The 23,893-nt window shown below is 41.5% G+C and overlaps 1 protein-coding gene across 1 annotated transcript; it reads right to left on the bottom strand.

Annotated features, from left to right (window-relative positions):
* Positions 1-3,216: 3,216 nt before the first annotated feature.
* SHISA3 (shisa family member 3) lies at positions 3,217-5,748 on the bottom strand. Its single transcript, XM_085059897.1, has 2 exons — positions 5,457-5,748; positions 3,217-4,608 (listed from the first exon to the last, which is right to left on the bottom strand). Exons 1-2 carry the CDS (start codon positions 5,746-5,748, stop codon positions 4,157-4,159), a joined length of 744 nt encoding a protein of 247 aa, XP_084916023.1. The 3' UTR covers positions 3,217-4,156.
* Positions 5,749-23,893: the final 18,145 nt, after the last annotated feature.

Here is a 23,893-nt window from a genome sequence, read left to right on the forward strand (position 1 = left end):
AGACCCAGTCTGTAGTAGCAGAGCTGGTTTAAGGATGTTCCACCTCATGATATGTTACCATCTATATTAAACTGGCAGTCAGTGAGGCCATTGAAATTATTCAGGTTATAATCCAGTTTATAATGATCCAGACTTCCCTTTCAAATCCTTTCCCTGCTTTCTTACAGCAAACATTATTTAAGTTAAAATCCTTTCACTAACCTGATTCACTAACCTGAATTTGCACAAATCATAGACAGAAAGAATAAAAATAATAGAAAGGCACTTCCTTGTCTGCCTTTGCTAATGAAAACAGGATACCATGGAATTACAGCCTCACTGTTAGCGTGAGTCAAAAACTTTATGTGATATTGGAGAGCAGTGGCTCCCCAAAAGCAGACACATCCTTTAGAGTAGTTCAAACCCAGAGAGCAGATTGCAACAGGCGGCAAAATAGCACTGAAAACCAACTTCATCTCCTTCACATTCCTTAATGTCTTTATGTCATGTTGTAACTAAGCAGTAATGACTAAATACTTTTGAAATGGCCACTTTCTTTTTTTAATCCGGTGGGATTAGTATTACAAATAATCCATGAGTTTACATAGCCACATACTGTACGGCTCACCTAGTTTCAAATAGAATCCTTCAGACATTCTTGCAAGTGCATGTAACATTTTTCCTAGCACTGGAAAGTCTTGATGCATTTTGGAGACGCAGACTTAAGAACCGCAAATTGTGGAAAACCAAAACAAATGGCATGTCACTGTTGCTCATTATTCACAGAAAGCTTGGGTTTCATCTAAGTCATTGCCAGTTAAGGGCAATCAAAACATGTATTGCATAGTGTGTGAATAATAATTTAATGAGTATGAATATTCTTTCATTTTTATTTTAGATTGGTGTAGGTCCAGTAAAAGGAGTATGAACTAACTCCACAAATACAAAAGAAATGGTTAAATCTACTTTGTTAACATGGCAGTAAAGCAAGCACTGCCTGTAAATGTTACTTCTGATAGCAAGCAATTGCTTTCCGTTCAAGCATACATCCAGCCCTTCAAATCATTTCATTGGTCATTAAAGTGCTATCACAATGTCATTTCTGTCCTGTCTGCAAGTTTTAGGAAAATTTCCTATTCCTATAAATCATAGGAGTATCTAGTGCCAAAAAGCTCTTTTCATTAGAAAGGAAATTCAGCATTCTCGCCTGCACACCAAATCCATCTAGGTCGGAAACTACTGGCAAAAGCAAAAGCATTTCCATCCATGGGTTGTGTTCTGGCCACCTCCTTTCCTCTCCCTTCAGCTATATAGGTCACTGCTACTGTAACTACATGAAAAATAATAGGGTTTTTTTTTTTTAATTTACAGATTCTTCTTTATCTAGCTATGTGCAGATGGTGCATAATCCCCACCTCAACTGTTTTATCCAGTATAGCTATTTTAACTACACCTGAACTTTCCCACCCTAAGGACCACATCTGCAGGATTTGTTGCACTCTGGCTACTGACCTGTGAAGTACTTAGCACTCTATAAACTTACAGACTTATGTAGGTTTGATTCAATGAAATTATTCCTGTGTGTCAAGTTCTTCAACTATTTTATGAGGACAAACCTTTTATGCAGCATCAGGGGAAGAAACTGAGTTCCACGCTACATGGCAAACTTCACAGCTCTCCTTAGGCTGAATAATCTTTAAAATCTAAGGCTGTATGCAAGTGTAGCAGAAGTATATTCCTATGTTAAAACATTAATAACTGACTGCAGAGCCCTCTAAAACCATCACAGTGAAGCCGCCTGGCCCGTACAGCACCAAATGGTGATGGTAAAGGGACTGAGCCTAACTCACAACTTTGCTGTGTGCAGCCTTTCTTTGAGGAAAACTGAATTTCAGCCACTCACCACCTGTGTCAGCAGCTCTGATCACTAATCACTCTTTAAAGGTACATAAACTACCCCTTCTTATTAAAAACTGATCAAGTTTCTGCTTCCAGAATGGGTCTGTGTTGCCTTGGTTTACTAGATAAAGATTTCTTCTAATTAGAGACTTAACTATAAATTGTAAAAAAATACAGTTTGCTTTGCTGTTTCTGCTGTATACAGGAGTGATCAGCACATCTCACAGTACGCTTCTGAACAAGACAGCCAACACCTCGTGCAATATTCAATGATTTTTCCAAAAAGTAATTTGTCGAACAGTCCCCTATTTTGTAGCCATTCAAAATATGCAGTGAGGAGTCCAATGAAACCTCATCAAAGGCAAGCAAAAATTTACCTGCCCCCTTCCTTGAAGATTGTTTTTATATAAATAAAATAAAATCACAGGCCAGAACACTTACCTTTCAATTAATTTCCTGAATACTCAAAATCTAATTTTTAGTGTCTCGCAAAACATATACACAAATGTGTATCATGATTTAGGTTTTAATTAACAACTACATCATTCAAGCTAGAGCCTATTACTTAAAACATCATTGCATAGAACTGGGCTTTCTGCTTAGAAACTGCATTTCCATCAGTAACGTCTGTTGGATTGTAATGCTAATAGTGCAATACAAAACATATTAGAAGGGTTATTTCAAATTTTTTTTGTCGTAACTATTGATTGCTAGATGTTTGCTAAGAAAAAGATGATTCAACTTTTGAGAGAGAACCAGTGAAGCTTTTCTAAACTACTTGTTAAATAGGTCAGCTGTAACGTACTTCAACAGATCCTATACACAGGGAGTTGGAGGCTGATAAAATAGAAAACCTCAGCCTCTGATATTGTAGATTCTGACCCACAGAATGACTTCGTTTTTTCACAAAAATAAGTATACAGAGAAGGCTTTTAATGGCTCCATTTTTTTCTTGTATATTTTCCATTTGCTTACTGCACGTATTTGGTTTAGATGCTTTTTTTTTCTTCCATTTGGTTTGTTGGTTTACTTAGGTGAAGGAATGTAGAAGGGCAAACAGGATTTATTCCTAGCGCAGGATGTTTAATCTAAAATACCCAACTAATCAGTGTAGTTTTCACCACTTTTTCACCACAGCTGCATGTAAAAGACATAAATGAATCTATTAGTTCTCTATATAGTCAGAATTTTATATTATTTTAAATCTGCACAACAGGTGCAGTTGAAAATCATTTTAAAAAGCAGAATAAACTATTTTAAAAGGAAAAAAATACAAAATAGTTACACCAACAAATTCAACAAACACTACCTGTACTGAGTCATACCGACGACACAACATTTAAACCACACAGTTTATTGGTAATTTTTTTTTTTTTGCATGTGACTACTAAATAATTAGTGATGTCAATGCTGTAAATACATTTTAAATTACAAGCTTGTCTTTACATTTTATACATGGCCGATTTTACAAACAGAACTTCATTATTAGTTTCTCCAATTTACACTTGCTGAGCAAAAAGCTGACAATAAATACTTCCTTCTGAAGAATGCTTTAGCAGAAAGCCATTTTTAGAATTTTATGTGGAGAAGTTATTGGTGATATTACTGAATACATTCTGCTTTTGTCACAGCTAATTTGGCTACTTGGGACTGTCTGATCTTCAACTAGCCTAATTAGTACTGGATTTATCTACCACAGTTAAAGTTTACTAATACAAATATGCCATGTAAGTTCAGGTAGATTATGTGTATTTTTTTAAAAACCACTGCATTCTGATATCTAATAAAATTATTCCTCTTATTTTCATCGCTCCTGGAAGTGGTAAGCAGTCAGATGTTTTCAAGGATCCTCTTTAGTAAGTATTACTCCTCTCTTATTTCTCAGGCTTATTGCTGCTTTATAGACTTATTCTGATTATTTTCAGTGGAATGCAGCCACTGTTTGTTAACTAAGTTAACTGCATTAGGGTAAAATGTCATTTGTAACATGGAGTACCCTTGTCCCAGCATTGTTGTTTTACTTGTCTCTGAACACATTCTGCACAAATTAGGCAGAGCAGTCCGTTTTTAGAGCAACTGTTTGGAGTGGTTTACAGTTCTTTTGTAAGTGTTATCCAAGTTTGGGAAATACAACCTCAAGTGAGACCCTGCACTTTTCAAGGGCAACTCACCCACGGGAACAGTTCTGACTTCCTCAGCCACAGCACACATCAGTGTGACACCCAACAGCAGCAGTCCCTGTGCTTTCGAAGGCTGCATTACATCTTCACAATTCCTTTCAGCTCTGAGTAAAATCAGAGCAGCTCTTCCCAGCCAGGGCAGGCTCTGGCTGGAGAGGATACCCAAAGTACGGCGGCGACACCAGAAATCCCGATGGCTGGGCCAGGTGGACAGTATGGGCTGCCTGGAAGCAGCCAGATGTGTACGGTGGAGGTGAGGATGCCACAAGGCAGCCTGGCTCTGCCCGGGGAAAGGAGAACCTGCGAACCGAGCTGCTGGTTGAGCTGGAACTTGTCGCCGTACTGGACTGCCTGGATGGCGTCCTGAAGCTGGTGGAGGCCAGGATCATGGGAAGAGTCTCAGTCTGGTAGCTCCGCAGAGAAAATCGTATCGGCTGCGATGGTTGTTTAGGTCTTAAACACGTGCAACAATAAACCGCTATCAGTGAGCCCACGATAATGAAGGCAATAAATATTGATCCAACAATGAGGAATGGAACGTAGATTGGTTCTGGGAGAAGAAAGAAGAAGAAAAGCTGTGCAAATTAGCCCACTTAAGTAAAAAGTCTGCTGTGTAGAAATAAACTCCACAGTGTTTATTAAGCCCCACGTAATTTCAGTCCCAGTAACACAACAATCTGCTCAGAAGGCAGACCTCTCAACCATTATCATTAAAAAAATCAGAGTTTAAAACCTGTAGATTGCAGTCAAAATTTCCTTCTGTTGACAGTTTTAATAGTTACCAAAGGTAAAAGCTGTCTACAAGGTGTCCCTTTCGCTGGTTCTAGTTAGGTACAGCACAAGAATGTCACTCCTCTCCCCCTCCCTTATCCCCCAAACCGCCGGGACCGTCCAGTGTAACAGCTTGAATCTGCAAGCGAAGCTCAAATGCTGCAGATGCTCTTAAATCGCTTCCTTTCCTAAGGTGGAAGATAAGCGCAGAACGTGTGCCTTGGGAAACCAGTCTCCGTATGCGCCGCCGGCTTTCTTTTGTTTGGGAAACTGACGGCCACTCGCACGGTGAGCGCCGCGGCCCGCTCACACCCCCGCGAGCAATAAAGTTAAACAGACGCAGCAGAATTTGCCGATGCGAACTTAAAATACAAGCGTGCCTTCCAGCCAGGCGGGATGGCGCTGCCGTGCCCTCGGACGGCGGAGCTGCAGCCGCCGCGCACCCCGGGCTCCCGCTCTGCCCCGGCGCGGAGCCGCTCCGCAGCCACAGCCGCACCGAGCGCACCTGGAGCCGCGCCCGCCTCCTGCCCACCCGCCGGGACGGGGCACGGAGCCCGCGGCCGGCCCGGGGGATGCTCCGCGGGGCCCGTCTCCCGCCCGCCTCGGGACCCGCGGCCGGGCACTCACGGGCGGTGACTCCCGGGTCCGAGGGCTCCCGGTCGTTGGTGCAGCCGCCCTGCTCCAGGCGAGCCTCGGCGGCGGCGCAGCAGTAGCGCAGCGCGCAGGAGCCGCAGCAGATGGTGGCTGCCGCCGTGTCGAAGCCCTCGGGGCACTGGAAGCCCTCGTGGTAGCCCCCCTGCCCGTCCACCCAGCCGTGGCAGTACTCGCCGCCGCCGGGCTGGCCCCCGCCGCCGCCGCCCAGCAGCCCCAGCAGGAGGCAGCGCAGCAGCAGCCGCGGCAGCTCCCGCCGCCCCGCCATCTCCCCGCCACCGCCGCCCCGCTGCCCGCCCGCCCCGACGGGGCGCGCAGGGGGCGGCTCCGGGTGCGGTGCGGGGCCTCCTGCGCCGCGTCCGGGGCTGGGGCTGGGGGGGCAGCTCCCCAGCACACTCACACACACACACAGAGTCAGTCTCACAAACGAGCTCCCTCTCACACACACACACACACACACACACACACACACACACACACACGCACGGCCCCCCAGCCGCGCCCCCGCCAGGCCGCCCCGCCGCTCACCTGCCGCCCCCGGCCCCGCCGCCCCTGCGCACCGCAGCATCGCCCCGCTCCTCGCTGCCCCCGCGCCCTGCGACTCGGCCAGTCCCGCTCTGTACCTGGCGGTCAGACGGGTCCGAGCGCGGAGGAAGAGAGGCTGCGGGCAGATCAGCGTTTGCTTTTCTAGGGCTTCTTCCTCTCGGCGGGCTGTGCCCGGCCTGTGCTAGAAAAGGGCTGAGCGGGAGCGCGGGCACCACCCGTCCCGCACACCTGACCGTGCCCCTGCCTCCCCGCCTGCCGCAGCCACCAGCAACAAGGGTTCCTCGCACCGGCAGTTTATTAAAGCAGCCCTGCGCTTCTAAGGGTTAAAAAACCAAGCACGGCGTGTGATTTATTGCAAGGACTCTTTGCTTTTTAACCTGTTTCCCTTCCTCAATACTTCTTATGTGCAAAGACATAACGGCATATCCCCAGAAGATTTATAGCCTCTTTTAGTCAAACACCAGGCCCGTCACCTCTCTTTTCCAAAGGGAGAGAATGAGTGTGGGGCTAGGGAGGAGGAACACATCTGTTCATATGAGAATCAAATCCTTTTTCTGCTGGAAGAATAATAGCAAGTCACCAAGCAAAAACCACAAAAGGAACTGCTTATCCATTTATTCTAGAGGAAAAAAACATTTTAAATGAACTGAGCAGATTTGGACTTCTGGTTCAAGCAAAGAAACATTTCTTTAAATGATGTCTCCCCTGTGTGCTATCTAAGAGGCACTCCTGCTCAAACGGTGAAAGTGCTTACGAAACTTATATTAAAGCTGTGCTGAACGAAAGAATTCATTTTTCCTGCATCTGAAACTTCCTGACATCATTTAGCCGCTGGGTATGAATATGTATATCAGAATCTGACCACTTGTCCAACATTTTGAATGCCCATGTCACTAATTTCCAAAGTTGGCAAGTTTAGTTCAACAAAAGGAACAAAGTGTGCTGTGTACCAGCATTAAAACTGTGCACCCAGAACCATCTATCAAGACATTAGACTTCTGGCCAACTCCTAAATACAGTCCACAAGCACAATATTTGTGTTTGTTTTTCTTTTAACTAATCTATTCTCTTTTTTTTTTTCCCCCTCTGACCTTTTTTTCCTGTTTTGATTTCTTTAAGTATAACCAGTACCACCAAATCGGAAAAGCAAATAAAAAACTTGCATAAATGAAAAATATTTTTCATGGCTATGTAACAGATATAGCTATAGAAATAACAAAACTGGATATAAAAGAAAAAAAAATATATTTTGAAAGTGAAAATGTAATATTCTGCCCTTTTCTGCATTTTCATTTTGAAATGATGATGTGAATTAAACTTTTACCAGCTGTCCTGACTACAAGTTCCTAGTTTTTATAAGCCAATGTTAAATATTAATACAGTTTTGCATTTACTTCACCGTGGTTTTAAAGCAAACATAACCTTCATGGAATGTTTTAAAATGTATGACTTTTAAAGGCCTAATCCAACTTCCAGGAAGGTCAAAAGGAATCTCTGTGTTGACCAGGATGAGGCTTGGAGCAAGAACTCTGTAAGGTCTTCATGGTGCATTTAGCTGTCTCAGGTGCAGAGGACAGAGAGACAACAGAGCCACCCTCTCAAATTTGCAGGAAAGCCACATTTGGGGGGAGTCAATGAGTAAATATCTCACAGCTCATATGTTGATTTTGTTAATTAATTCATCAGCTTCCAAAAAAAAGAAAGTGGTCTGAAAAAAGCCTTCTGAGATAGAGAGATTTCAGATCTTAAGCTACCTCAGGAGCTGCAGGGATACAGTTCTGGGTGGGGGCACTGAGGAGGCTTCCAGTCCACAGGTATAAGGAAGACTTTGACCTGGGTTTATTTCTTCTTATTTGTTCCATCTGTAGTGCTTGGATTTTTAATAAAAATATTTGTCTTTGTGTCCCTTTAGGCAGAGGCTACTCTCTGCTCCCCCCTTGTATAAAGTGATTGCAGCTGTAGAGGGTCTCCTGCAAATAGGCACAATTAACCTTCTTTTTATTTGAGTCCCAAATTTCCCCATCCTGCAAGAAAAATCATTTAAGAGTTTCTCATGTATTGGTTTGCAAGTGTGTGTGTGGCTGGTTTACTTTTGTGTGGCTAAATGGCACTTCAATCACACAAGTTGTGCCAGATAAATCAGAGGCAGATTTCAGGACTTCTCCTGCAAACACTGCCAACCTGGAAAGCCTGGAAGATACATGAGTTTTCCTATAAACTGCTGAGGTCCTAACTGACTTCTCTGGTCTTTTTTCCTTCTCTGAAATACTGACACAGCTTGCAGAATGTGATGTGACTATAGTGGAGGTGAGCTGGATGGTTCTGACCTAGACAGAAAAAAACTTTGTTCTGCTTCCCTTTTTGTAAAGGTTACATCTGGGCAACCACATCCTTAAACAGGTCGGCATGCTAACAGATTCATTTGCATTGATTTTTGTTATTTGGTTTAAAATAAACCCACAAATAATTAAGAATACAGGAAGAAAAACATTACATAAATTGTTGGTGAGCATCCTTTGTCTGCAATGTGAGGACATTGGATGGCTCCGAGTAGCTCACTTTTAGACTGGTTTCTGTTGGGTGATGTTCCTGCAAAGTACCAGTGCTGATTTTGCTTATTATTTATTCCTAGCCAAAACCTTCCAGCTTCCAGGTGATGTGTCATCAATGTAATTACATCACATTAATTTAGAAGGAGAAACATTGTTTTTAAAAGCTCATATAGTTCTGATTGTTGTAGTTTATAAAGCACAATATTAAAATTAATGAGGGTGAGATCAGTCATATAATAGGGAGAGAAGGTAAGATAATTTAATTGTATTTTAAAGTATTATTATGATTCACCAGGCTTTTCTTACTGTCTCCACAGCAAACCTATGGGGGAACACATTGTTGTACTCCTCATCTGCTTCTGTGCAAGATCAAACAATTTTTCTTAAATGACTTCTGAAATCATTGCCTCCCTGCATGCAGTAATTACTTAACTACTGTCAAATAGATAAATTGTAAAAACAGATATTAAAATCTTCTTAAACATATTCATATTTCTTAATAATAATTTTGCTACGTTCCATTTTCTGGATTTGGGCTTTTTTTCCCCCCTGTTTTCACTATTATACTTTTGGTCTTCTTTTAGAATATAAAGCAAGCCAGTGACCCATGAAGCTCTAGCATGAGAGTAAATCCTAATATTACTTCAGGCAGGCAGTACTGATGTTAAAATCCTGGAACTTTTGTTTGACTACTAGTGTCCAAGCAGAGACCAAATCTCCCAAATATTCCTAAATAATATCACACTCCTGTCTTGACTAGGGCAATGACAGATAGGCTCAGCTCATATCTTCTTGATGGTCGTATCTTGCAAGATTGGTTATTTCACCCCAGCTCTACATTAAATTTTGTCTTGGATTTCAGAGAGTAAAAAAGGCCAAGTTGAGTTACCAGCTTGTAAAAACAGCCTGTTATAAGCAGATTTCCCTTTAAAAATAAAACCAAAATAATTTGCCATCTAAATTGCAAGCTCTTCATCTACCTGAGTTGCTTCATTAAGCACATAAAGACTGTATGCTGCTCTCTAGAATGATATCCTTATTCTTGGCTGGTTGTGAGAACACCCTTCCTGCAGCTGCCTTGCTGGGAGAGCCACCTGCCAGGCCACAAGCATCCCTGTCACCTGCCAGGCCACACACGTCTCCTGGGCTGGAAGGGCTGGCAGCAGTGCTGGGAGGTGCCCCAGAATCAGCCCCACGTCCCACAGAGGCTCCAGCTGCCTCTCCACTTCTCTGGCTGCAGAGCCTCATCCTATTGCCTGCATCAGCAAATTTAAACAGACCCAAGTCCATAAAGTGTATTTTGGTTGACTGAATCAAGGGGAAATGTGGTGCTTTTCTTCTTTCTTTTACCTTGCTTCTTTCTCAGTATTCTTTTGTATTTGGGAGGGAGAGACTGTTCTATGCTGTTTTGGGGTGGAGGCTGCAGCTCTGACATTCAACCTTTTATGATTTATGCCTGGGATTTGACCAGCACTGTGTGGTTTTCCACCCCAGTCAGGAATATCACTGTGTTTTTTGAAGTCTCTCAGCAATATTTGAGGGGTAAGGTTACATAAGCCAGCTGTTAAAGGCAGCACCACTTACTCTTGCCCATGGGTTAATCCATTGAGAAAGCTGGTTACACCTTGGGGAGAAAAATGTAGAAGTCAGGCTGTCTCAGCCTCATGATTGTCAAAGTGAGATTAATCATAAGTGTGTTAGGGCTCACTCGGGAAGTAGGATGTTGGATTACTGGCATCTTGATCCATGTATTCTCATGTCACAGTAATGGTTCCTTATCTGAAACCTGCAGCACTGCTAGGGAGAGGAGCTAGGATCAGACCTCAGAAGTCATCATTTGTCTCCTCAGACATCAAGAGTAGAAGACATTTTCAAGCCAGCAATGCAGCCATCCCTATTTGAGGAACATATTATCCCAGCCACCCCTCATCTGTCCTGTAGGCAACCACTCCTGCCTTATTCTTGAGCTCTACAGAGACCAACCATGTCATGAAAGGTGAAGGGATTTGGTTGCACATGGTAACTCACGTGTGCTGAATGTATCTCTTCTACACAACCACAGCAGTGCTCTCTATCTCTGCATCCAGGGCTGCACAGAGCTGTTGGGAGCAGAAGAGCAAGGACAGATGTCTAGAATAGATAGGAACTGGTGATCTTACAGGATGTGCAATTGTCCTTTCTTCACTCTAGCTGTGGCTAAAAATAACCTGTCTTATGACTACCAAGCAAGGTTTTCTGAAGAAGTGTTTAATTTACTTTTAAACCAGAAGGTCCTGTGCTTTGGAATTCAGAAATGAATTCTCCAAGCAACAAGTCTTGATTCTAAAAAAAAGCCCAGTATATAATTACACCAACCACTAGTAGAGCAAGACTTAATAAAAACCTGACATTAAAAAATAAAGTATAAAAATTACTATTTTGTTGTATTTCTAACAGCTGTTTTCAAAGCAATGAACATAGGGAAATGTTTTGACAGTGAAAAAAGGATTGGAAAATGGCCACATTTTGACCACTGTTTCACTTGAAAACTGTTAATCAATTGTGATTTGGCACAGAGCTCCTTCTCTGTAACCTACAGAGAAAAAATGAGTTATTGCTAGTAAATAACTATATTTTCTAATAATGTTAACTGCTGTAGCTATTTTTAATCAGTACCAAGTTTACCAGCTAGAGGTGGAAAGCTCAGTATGCTATTGCCAGGCAATTCCCTAATCCCCCAAACAGTCATATTAATGAATAGTGCACCAGAAAGGTCAAAGGAGAGAGATAGCATCAGACCTGCTCTGCTCTGCAGTGGAGTGTGCATTTCTTTTTCCTTGCAACAGAATTAATGACCAAAAAACAGTGAAAGGATGTGAGAGAACATTACATTTGAGTGTAGAAAAGTATAGAAAGAAAATGAGCTTACCAGAGAGTGAAGACAACTGGTTTGTTTTTTTCACTCATGCCAGGAAAAAAAAATGAACATTCAAAAAGAAAAAATTAATACATACCAATGTTTTTTTCTTTTTCTCCAAAATAAACAGTGCTGAATATGAGGGCACTGTTTCAATCCTTAACTAACACAGTGCCTAATAAACATATGCCTAAGTTTAAAAGTATGCAATTTCCTTTTTCTGTTATTATGAAATTAAAGCATGAGAATGACTGACAATGCACAAAGAAATCTCCAGATGGACACATTATGGAGCACCTTTAGCCTTAAGTAAGATACAACCTTTAAACAACTAAGGAAAAGCTTGTTTTGTAGAATATATTAATATCTAGCACTACTAGTTTGCTTATTGTACATGAAAGTTGTACACAAATAACTCATAGGCAATAGAGTCTCTGGATTTAAAAGAATAATTCCTTTGTAGCACTAAACCTGGTGAACTAAACTGGTCCCTTACACTTGAATGAGCAACCAAACAGATAATTTTAATAAATATTTTAATAGCACAAACTGGAATTTTAAGAAATGCTTATATTACTGCTGCTACCAATTTATTCTGGGCATTAAATAGCAGTTCTCCAGTGCTAAAAACAGGGCCAAATTCTGCATCTTTGAACGTGGAAGCATATCTCTCAGTTCCTCTGGCTCAGGTCCTCCACACCTTCTTCCTCAGGCTCATTTCTCCCAACTAAGGACCACCCATCCAGGTTTGCATTGATATAATTGCATGTTTATAACCGATAGTTGTGGGGTTTTCCATTCATTGTATTTATCCTGTCTTTGGACTGGTGTCTTACCACTTCCTACAAACAGCAGATTTCCCAAAGAACTTAAGACATTTCGGGTCTGAAGAAATTAGCATTTGGTACCATAAATTTGTTCTGTATTTATGATAATCTAATCAGTGAATGACAGATTAGGTGAAATTAAAGACTGAGACCCATATTCTTTGTTCTGACTGTAGGTGGGTAGGATTTCAGGAAGAGCTCTACCTCAGCTCCCACAGCCTAGGGTAAGTCAGGGGCTGGGTCCCCTTGGCACCATTTCAAGTAGCTGCAGAGCTGCTCTGTGCTCAATGCTTGTTGCTCCTGATCCCTGCATTTCCAGATCCCAAGCAAGACAGGTCCTGCCACTCACCTAATCTGGTCTCATCTCTGTGCCCATCCAGAACTGCTCCAGGGGATGGAAGATCTGCAGCAGTGTCACCTCCATCTCCCCATGCCATGAGCAGGCTGTTGGGCACTGGCTGCCTGGCTGATCAGGACATGCACACAGGAAATATTTGGGGATCCTGTTCTGAAGTGCACTCTCCTAAAATTTACCCAAACAAGATTTATGTGCCAGAAAGAGGTCATATCTAGTGAAACCAATATACAGTAGTTTTAAACTTTGGGTTGGTGATAATAGGGGACTGGCTTTAACTCAAGGTAATAGCTTTAAACAAAATAAGGAGAGGTTTAGGTTAGCTATGCCAAAGAAACTCTTTATTGTAAGGGTGGTGAGACACTGGAACATGTTGCCCAGAGAACATGTGGATGCCCCATTCCTGGAACAGTTCAAGGCCAGGCTGGACAGAACTTTAGGCAACCTGGTCTATTGAAAGGTGTCCCTGCCCATGACAGGGGGTTTGGAATGAGATGGTCTTGAAAGTAATTTCCAACCCAAGCCATTTTATGATTCTATGATTCTCTGACATGAACAGCAGAGTCTGCACAAGCCCATTTCACCCTTTGCAGTTTAGAGCATTACCACCATGTATGAATCAGTACAGTTTTGAAGTCTGATTGTAACTCAAGGAAAAATTGTGTAGGAAGACATTGCATGCAGAACCAGTACAGGCTATACTCTACCATGTAGGAAACCTAAAAAGGACTAAAACTTTAAAGAACTGTGAGGAGATTCATAAAATGTTTTGGTGAGCACATTAGTTATTTTGGAGAGCAGTAATGTTGACTTAAAATATTTAGCTTTTGAATTTGACTTAAGGTATTCACGTAGGCTGAATGTAGTCATGTGTTTGAGGAATTAATAACCTTATTTCTAAGTATTACTTATTATTCTTATATACAACAGCCTGAGGAAATTTTCTTTTGCTTATCTACATTTCAGTCTCTGCTTAGATTTCTTCTGGGATCGGACCTATAAAAACAACTGGATTTATGATACTCTAAAGTTTGCAACAAACACTTAACAAATACTCCTATTTCATATAGAAATTTATAGTGTTTGAATATAGTCTTCGATGTTATCATTTTTGGTGTTGACTGAGTGAAGTAGTTTTCCAGCAGATGTCAAGAAAGCAGCTAATAGGTAAATAACTACAGAAAGTAACTGCACACTGCCATCTACGGAGCAGGCCTGGGATATGGCAGGAGCAGTTTATCGCCACAAGACATGAGAGGGGTATTCATAACCAGAAAGTATCATGGATTTTCCTCTTCTGGCAGCAGTTTCTGTTAGTGCAGAGCATGTGTAGCAAAAGAGCCATTATGATACAGACTGTGCATGACTGTTGTGTGAGGAATGAGAAATGACACAGAGTGTGGAGAGTAGTGATTTCTCTGAATGATGTTGTTTGTAGTATGAAGGCTGCATTTGGAACAGCCATGCAGGAGGGCAGGAGGAGTGCATGTCCCATTCCCAGCGGGAGAGCTCCCACGGGGATGCCAGGTTGCAGACATCCCCACAGCCCAGTTTGAGTGGTGTGTTGTGGGAGCACCGTGTCAGATCCCGGCTCTGGTGGATGTTTCATCCACCAGCACTCTCTCCCTCCCCACTCCTCACCTGTTATCTGTTTTTCTCCAGTTGTCTCTCACCTCACCTCCCTGCCAGCTGCTGCTACTGCCCAGTGCTGGCATTTTCCAAGAGCTGGAAGGATCGGTAAGGATTGCAGGACAGTCTTGGTTCCACCCAACAGTTCAATTCATCCACCCAACAAGGCTGCAGCCACCTGCTCAGGCACAGCCAGCAGCTGCACAGGGATGTGGCACACAGTCCTGCAGGAAAGAAGCAGGAGGGTGTCCAGCGTACCACACACATAACTTATATTAGTAGCACATCAGAAACATTTTATTCTCTCTCCCAGGTTACTTTTTGCAAGTGAAAAAAATCAAGGGAAAATACATCACTGAAGAGCCTCCTTCAGCTCTCCCCCTCTATCTTCTACCCTGTGCATTGCTGTCCTTTTCAAGAAGCTTTTGAAGGACACTAAGTGGCTAAAAGAAACTGGGAAACATTGTGTAAAGCAAAAGTAGACATAGAGGAAGAACCAGGGATATGTGCAGCTTCTGCTTTTACCACTCACTCCTGTGGGCCTTGCAGACCTCCAGAGGTGTCCCTTGAAAATCCCCAGTGCTCAACAGAGCATGCTCTGCTCATAACCTGGTTTTGAGCTCTGTGCTGCTGGATGGCTGTGAACTAGAGAATCCCACTTGTGTTTATCACTTTGTTGCTGGGGTTGTTTTTACATCTCCTGTAGCAATAAAGCACTGGGGTTTAGATTGAGGTAGGCTGAGCTAATGCTAGCACTAATATGTGCAAGTACACTGCTTAGCACAGCTGGGTCCAACAGCTGGGTTTGATAGCTGGTGTCTCTACATAAATCTTTGACAACATCAATAACAATCAGTAGCCTCAGCCCTAAATTACTGTTGATCCAATTATAAAAACCAGTCCTAAATTAGCTGATTCACCATTAGCTTCTCTCTCAGAAGAGAACTTAATATTTATCGTACAGACTGCCTGTAGCCCCCTGTTTTACCCACGTTTGGCTTCCTTCAAGGAGCTTATCTCATCCTGAATTGATGATGAATTATTACAAATTTGCTTTGGACATCTTACTTCAGACTTTTGGCTCAGGGGCCTAGAAATTTCTTCAATGCCAGACTGTTGACTTCAGCCTCAATTAATGATTGCTTTTTATCAGCTTAGCTCAAATGTTTGGTTTCTAACTTTTGGTTGCGTAGTCTAAACATTTCCAAAGTCCAGATAGAATGGCTTTAAATTAAAATGTTATGATTTTGATACTGACTCGATGTCTTCCTGGCTGAGTGGGAATATTTTATTCTTCCATCACTTTGATTAATAGACCTGTTACAAATCCTATGCTTTAGAGTACCAAGGAGTAAAACAAACAAAAACCATGTAGATTAACCTAGTTAAGACCTAATCTTACAATTCTGTGAGAATCTTTTTCAATTGTTCAGAAGTTAATTCACTGTCTAGTACAATTTTCAAATTATGAATAATTGCACTTCTCTGCAGTCACCTATTTGTCTTTTTCTTAGCCTAAACTTTTGTTCTGCAGCTCATATGCTCTATGGTTAAACATCACTCTATTACACAAGCACTTCAGAGTTGAACTTAAGTATCAGGAACATATTCTGCAAGAGTCTTTGCTAGCAAATTACAGATCTTTACCACTAATAGTTAGGTCAGGATAAAAATTCATGTCTTTACATGAAACACTGGTAGTTCTGCCATCAGTACCAGTCCTCAAGCATGCTCAGCTGTGGATTCTAGACCAGTCACAGATTTCATAACTGCTTGTTCCCACACTCTCCATCCTAATCCCTTAGGTATTAAAAACATGCTACAGGAAATCACAGTCTTTAGCACAATAAGAATAAAAATGCTCAGGTTCACTGTTACTAATACAGGTCATTTTGGCATATGGGTTTATAATCAAAGATGCATCTTTATTTTGTAGACTTACTTTAGTACCCTCTTATTAACTAACCAAGCAGATTTTAACAATTTTTTCCTAAAAGATAATTAGTTAGCTTCTGGTAAACAGGAGATATGTTTGAAATTGAATACACTTTTCATTTACTTAAATTTATTGTACCAGCTAGGGCTTTTTATTTAGTTGGAGAAGTTGAACTGAGGCGGAGACACTAAAGCAACTATCAGTCTTGAAAGTCATAAAAAAAGCACTTAATATTTTTTGGTTTGGGCAATTTGAAATTCTTAAAGTGCTCATTAAGTTTATTAATGTATGTTCAGGTATGAATATGTGTGTATTCCCTGTCTTGCATTTGCCAGCAGTTAAGAAATGGAATTAACATCTTGTCTTAGTGCATACTTCGGGTTTATGCAGAGTGCTGCAGACTATTCCCATCACTTTGGGATGAAAGATTAGCTTTATTGTTGAAAGCACAAGGACTGAACACATATGCTCAGTTCCTTGCACAGCCATGTGGACACAACACAAAAAAGGATTTGAAAATGTGCTGAGACTTATTTGAACCCTAATTCAGTTAGATAAAGTAGAAGCATCCATTTGATCAAAAGTGTGCATCCCACTAGTGAATTAATTGCACATGAGCAGCAGGGAACTAACTGGTGACACAAGAATCTCTATGGAAAATATTTAGCTGCCCACAGTAGTAGTTTCCTTACTGTGATAGAGTCAAGACTTGTTTACAGCAGTGGCCTCTTGTGACCACTCTCATTCACGAGGCAACTTAATCTTACAGGTAATTTATTTGTTTTATTCCATTCTCATCTCTAGTAAGTTTATACAAACCTTTGACTTCTGCCCTGCTGTACAGGTCAGGGACATCAGATACTATCTCTTTATGTGTGCAAAAATCATTACTATTATCTGCTTATTAAATGGCTGCCTTACCATCAGTTGTCCTGATTAATTCCATGATGAGAAGTGGGAGGACTGTTAAATCCTCCCTTTATTGGAGTGCTTAGAACTTTATACATAGGCAAGTCATAAAAGGAGGATTATTTTGTACCCTGGTTGTAAGCATGATTGCTCTGGCAATCACAGTTTTTGTATGAGTGAATGTGCTCAAAAGTAGATTTGTAAGTGAAGCTCTGGGCAAGAAGTTAAAAATGTCGTCACTCAGCAAAAAGTGCAAAGTTACACCAAGGTAAATTTAGAGATAAGTTTCCTTCTGTATTTATGTGTTTGTTTATTGATTAGTTGAAGATTTAAGACTCACAGATATTAGACTTATAGTGAAATATAAGTTATGACACTTACCTGCATTCTCTTTTACTCATTCATATATTGGTTTGAATATTATAGAGCTCAGGAGGTCTCTTCTGAGGTAACCTCAGAGTCATACTGTTCTTGGTCAAATAATCTGTCCTGAAATAGCAGATAAATTTTCATGGGTATCAGATTATTTTTCTCCTGACTAGCTGCACCTGGTACAATAAAAACACCACTGGGGCTAGTTAGCAAATACGCTTTGGTATTGATATCTGAATATTTTCTAAATCTCATTGACTAGCTCAGCAGTGTAATGAAATATCTAATGCCTGTGTTGGTTTTCCTACTAACAGTTTTTTCTGTCATACTGGGATACCTTTAGAATAGAACAAGTTCTCTAAAATCTAAGTGATTTACAAACTTTCCCTTTATTTCTCCAATTCTTTCTGAGAATTCAATGTCCATTTTTTAAATTACATCATTCTCTGTCTGATATTTACTACTGTGAATTCAGTTTACCACCAATTACATAGTGAAAATAATCATTGTTTGCAAAATATGGGTAGCTCTGACCACATGTGTGCCTCCAGCCCTGCATTGCTGACAGTCCTGTCTCTTCTTCTTGGTGCTACCTGTTCTTCTAAGGTGATTCTGAGTTTTGGAGGGAAATTGTATAGTACATACTCCATCATTGTCAATGTTCTTTGGACCAACTGTGTCATATCTATCTGGAACACTCAGAGAAATTGAGGCAGAGTTCTGAGTCCTTTGCCTCTGTTTCAGTGTGACAGAACCAATGTGATTACAGGGAAATATTCTGCCCCCTCAAGAGTGTATGTTCCCTGTGAACTTTAGTTAAATTTATAGCTCCTCTTAGACAAATAGCTGTGAACAAGATAGCTGCTTTCTGACTAGATACAGACAGAAAAAAATTGTGCTCAAAAAAATAATTGCTTCTATCCATCATCTGTACCTCATCTCAAGAGTGGTCTGCTGCAACTGTTCTCCTTGGAGTAGCGATGGGAAATACTATTTGAATCTTCCAGAACCTGGTAACACAAAAAAGTATCCTGACACAACTTGGTGCTGGATACCAACATTTTTGGCCAAGGGGTCTACTTGAATTTCTGGGGAGAAGAAGGAAGGATTTCTTTTCGTACATTTGTCTCTCTTCTCATTCAGCTCTAGCTCCTGAGACAGTCTCATCCCACTCAGGCTGGAGCTCTCCAAGAGGAATGCCCTCATTTCTGGGGGAGAAGAAGAAAGCTCCTGGCCAGGGCGTGGGGAAGCAGGGTGCTCTAGGCATCCTGCCTCCACTGCTGGAGCATCATCCCTGCATCAGCAGGGCAGAAATACAGCACTGCCAGGCAAAGTGCTGCAAGGCCTAGGACAAGGATTGCTGCTGTTTCATGGGAGTTTGTATGAAGAAGTTTAATGTTTGCTTGAAATCACAATGCTCCCAGAGCATTTTAACTGCATTGTAAAGGTGCTCAGAGGGGTTGCTGATGGAACATGGGTTGGCCAGGAATGTGACCACACCACAGCTGTGATGCAGCCTGGCTGCCTCTCCCAGACCCTCTCCATAGGTCCCTGACAGCACTGTGGCTTGGTGAAATCCATGGGAAGCTTCCCACAATAGGCTTTTCATCAAGCACCCTGAGTAGATGTGGCTTGTGAAGATGCTGTCCCCTGACTGGCTGCCCTCTGGGGACAACTAGAAAGATTTGAGGAGTGGGAAAGAATAAAGTATTTTGCTATATTTTTGGCATATGTTTGTGTTTATAGGGCATATGTTTGTTTTGGCATATGTTTGTGTTATCACCATAACAACTGATATCTTTTGCCATTCTCTTGCCTGCTTTTACTAATTTGGATTTTTTTTAATGCAACAGTTAGTACATTAGCCTTTAGTTTAAATTGTGCTTCCTTTTGAAATGAAAATATTATATAAATTACCAAATTAAGTCCAAAATATTCTTCAGGCAGTTCAGTATTTACTTTTTTTTTTTAATTACTCTAGCTAGAGGCATGTTTTTGGATTTGTAGGTGTTTGGATAACTTAATTTAAAAGAGCAAAACGGACTAGACTAGATAAGAGAAACTTAGGTCAAATTATTCTGGTTGTGACATATGTGATACATAATGCTGTGTAATTAGATATTAAAATGGTTTCTGTACAGCAGGATGTTTTATGAAAATGGGACAAATGTTTTTTAAATGTACCACTGGAAACCAGACAGATGGTAGCCTGTATCCCCAAGGAGGATAGCTGAATTCCACCAAGTTTTTTCTAAGAATTTGAACTGTAGTGAACAGGAAAGGAGGGAATTTCTGATTATAGCTTAGCTTTCCATTAGTCAATGTTTGGCTGAATGTGCAAAGGATGTTTATATGGTGCTTAGTCTGGACACTAATATTTTCTGGAGATTTTTCTTTTTTGAACAATAGCAGAGCAGATGGTGACGAAGCAGATCTAGCAATAAATCATGGAGACAGGATACTTGAAGCAAGCAAGATGATCTAGAGGAAGAAAATAGAAACTGGGAGATAATTGTTACACAAATGCAGAGTGTATTCCCAGTAATTTTATTAATTCTGGGGACAGTACTTAAAGGCTGAGCATTTTTGTGTAGCTTGGCCATTAAAACCCCTATTAAAATTTTTATTCCACATCCTTTGGGAGGAAAACTTTTCAGGGCACATACAAAAAAAGATCTGCTCTGCACTGAAACTTCTGGTGACCACACAATTTAGAAATGCCTGACAATCTTAAACTGAAAGATGCCTTTTGATATTCACTGGGTTTGTGGCTACATGGGACTTAGCTCTGAAACCATTATAGCCTTCAGGACAACCTGGTGCACAAAATAGTAATGGGAAAGGCACCTACAAATATTTTATGAAGCACAAAGGAAGAAAGAGCAATCCCAGGAAGCAACATCTCAGTGGAAAAATTTTAGCCCACTTGCAGTTGGAGGGTAGTTCTCCCTCTGCTCCCTACCTGGGAGGCAGCACAAAGCCCCTGTCTGCCAGAAGCTGACACTTCTTTGTCAGCCAGTCTGCAGCCTGACGCTGGGAATGGTGCTTCCTCACAATTCCCTGCTGTTTGCTCTCTTGCTGTCACACCAGCACCTGCATCAGGGGTGGCACTCCCTGTCTCTATCAGATCTGCACTCAGTATTTCTCCAGGAGTGTTTATAGCTCATTCCCTGGGTCGGAGGCTGCTGATACTGAGGAAGGAATTGGTGAGTGGTTCAAGGCCCTGGATAGGAAAGGGTCCCTTAGGCCACCCTTTGTTGCACTAAGTGAGGCAGAACCTTGGCTTCCAAAACGTCCAATGGGATGAGGAATTGTCAATTCCCAGCTTGTCAGGCTCAGGCAAAGAATTACTGTTGCATTTGGTGCAATACGCTGCAGCTCAGGTAATCCAGAAGAGACAAATTATCCATTGATCCAACAAATATTTTTCCCACCAATCTCCATATCAGATCATCCTGGTGCCTTTCAGGATGTCCAGGCACAAGCAGCACCACACAGCCCTGGCATGCAGTCAAGCCCAACCATCTCATCATTCAGAGATTATCAAGTGGTTGGTACTCATGCATCCCCTTGCATCATTTGTCACTCACTCAGAGTTAGCATTTCTTCTAATCTGCCTCATCTCAGTGACCCTGTGAGACAGTTCTACTACAAATAATTGCTGCAATGAGGTGTGTTTTTCTACTGCACAAAGGAACATCACACAAAGGAGCCTCCTTTTAGCAGATGAAGGGCAAGGAAATCTAAAGGCAGGACTATTGCACAGAAAGATTGGCATGTTTGGTGCAAAATGTATCATAAAAATGTATTTCAACAGCTTGAAGAGAGAGTAATTTTCAATCAATTATTATAAAAATAGAGCTATAAAAGTCAGATGAGCAGTTTTATTGTATTGTAATGCCTCCCTTTTCTTTTTCTGATCACATATTAGAATGACTTGTTGCAATGTGAAAACAGGTAGAAAAGTGAAACAAGCTATTAATGGGAAGAGCTAAAAGCATAGTATTTTCTTTGGTTTTTCAGTAGCTTGTTCCCAAGTTTGAACAAAGTGAGCAACAAAGCTTATGTCTCCTGTCTGCACATATTGTTGTGTAATGGCTGGAATTCAGCTTTACACTGTAGATTTTCAAGATACAGCCTGATTTCCCATGTTCCCATATATATCAAGCTCTATATAATCAAGGCTTACATGCTGAGATGCATTTGGGATCTGATTGCTGATTTGTCCATTTCTGATTATCATTAGGACATTTATGTATTAGCTAGATACTGCAGAATTATCATCCTTTGAACACTAGAGTATGTATGAGGAGCCAGAACTTCTACTAAGTGATACAAACAAAATTAGTTTGATTGTAAACTATATGGTGCAGACATATAAATAGCTAGAAAATGTTGTGTGTTAGAAGAGGTGATGAGAGGCTCAGAAAGATAATTAGTAGACAACTTGCAGGGGAAAAAAAAAATCCATGCAAGAAAAAGATAAAACTGCCACCTGATGCGAGTGGCAGCAGAACCACAAGCAATACCACATGCTGCTTGTCGCTGCTTGATACAAGCTCACCAAGCCTCAGAGGGGGTGATTACACCTGAGGTACATGTGTATGCCGTGATTTTACCTCGTGTTTGCAGCCTAGAGCCATGCACTCAGGCATGCTGCTGGTGATTTGGAAAGGTGTCCTTCCCACTGGAGTGCTGGCTGAGGGTGGGGACTGGGGAACTGCCTGGGGCACCCACAGGGAACATGGACACAAGGCTCCCTGGCCTTTAAGCCTCTCCTAAGCCAGGCCAATGGCTGGTGTGAAGGTCACTGCTGGTGAAGATGTGGTATAGTTGTATGGCCTTGCAACCATGATGAAGTCAGAGGAGTTGCCAGTGGCAGTGGCTGCACCAGCTTTGTCCCAAGTTGGAGCTGGTGCTAGTTTCATTTTGACCCTACCATCTCATCTTCCCAGTGTGTACATTAGATGTGATTGGTGAGAGATGCCTCTGCCAAATTAAGGTGCAAACAAGCCCATATGCCAAAGTCAATAATAAATATTTTATTTAACTGTAAATGTGAGGTAGAGAGACAGGAAGAAATTGAAAAGAGAAAAGAGGAAGAGAGAGGGAGATCAAGAAGAAAGTCACCCCCCATGGATCCAGCAGTATCCTGTTGGTCCTTCCTCACCCTGAGTTTCTTGGTGCTGGGAGTCCTGAAGTAATTCAAAATTTTTCTACTATTTATATATTTTAGCAGACAAAGGAATTAATGCTCATTGGCTGCATGGTTATTTTATTGGTTAAATAATTCCCTCACTTCTAATGCTAATTAGTCCCATGCTCAGTCTTTCTCTTTTTTGAGTCACTGGGTTTCTTGAGCAGGTGGGTTGTGATCTCCCTGACAGAATTTCCTTTCACTCAGTCTGAGCTGATTCCAGCACAGTTGCTTGTCCATTATCAGTGACACATTCTTCTCCCCCAGCTCTGTCTACCTCCCCCTCGGTCTGAGAAAACACCTGGACAATAGTACCACCTTTGTCTTATCTCAAGTTCCCATCGTGGTGGCTTAACTTACAGTCCAAGTTCCAGGTATCCATGGAGGTGTATAGGCTGTAGGAGCTTTGGTGGTCGCAGATTCCATCTGTGCCATAGCTTGGAGTGATCTTTCTTTCACCACTGTTACGCCTATGAGCAGTTGCTTCTTTACACAGTTTGCCACAGCAGGAATTTTAGTCTGTATGCATGACCCAGGATGAACTCTCTTCTTTTCTTCTCCTTCCTATCAAAGAAGGGATGAGAAGATAATGTGAAACGGAATTTACTTATTACTCTTCAGTTCTAAAAAACAATTATAAGAAATGGTGTTGGAACAAAAAGTTTATTGAGTCACATTTCAGATGCCTTACATAATGTTTTCTTCCTGACAACATTAGAAGACCATCAGAGTAAGGAGGGTGAAGTTCCTGCATCTGAAATCTTTTACATTGTTTATCATTTAATGCTGTACAAAGCCAGGGTCATAATAACACTTTTGTTCCTCTAGAGTCATTAAATCTATCCAAATCAATGCAGCCAGACCTATTAAAGCTTGACAATAGCAAAAAAATTACCAAATCAGGAGGTAAATGCATTGCAACATGGTGGTGCAACCTTTTCAATTGTGAGGAGAACTAAAGCTTAAGGGGAAATATTCCTAAATTTTAATTCTTCGTCAAAGTCAATATAAGGAGAGAAGCACAGGATCTGGATCTATGTCCAGTATTATCTTTTAGAGATAGCTCTTTGTGACAGGGCTACTCCCATCTTAAAGCAAAGGAGGAAAGTTTTGGGGCTTCAGATCTGGGAGCCCACACACATTGATCACCAGAGGGGTTTTGGTGATACCTGCTCCAGAAATGGAGGGAACATC

Source organism: Lichenostomus cassidix, chromosome 4 (genome assembly GCF_008360975.1).
Source record: "Lichenostomus cassidix isolate B80296 chromosome 4, HeHo_3.0, whole genome shotgun sequence".
NCBI classification, from domain to species: domain Eukaryota; kingdom Metazoa; phylum Chordata; class Aves; order Passeriformes; family Meliphagidae; genus Lichenostomus; species Lichenostomus cassidix.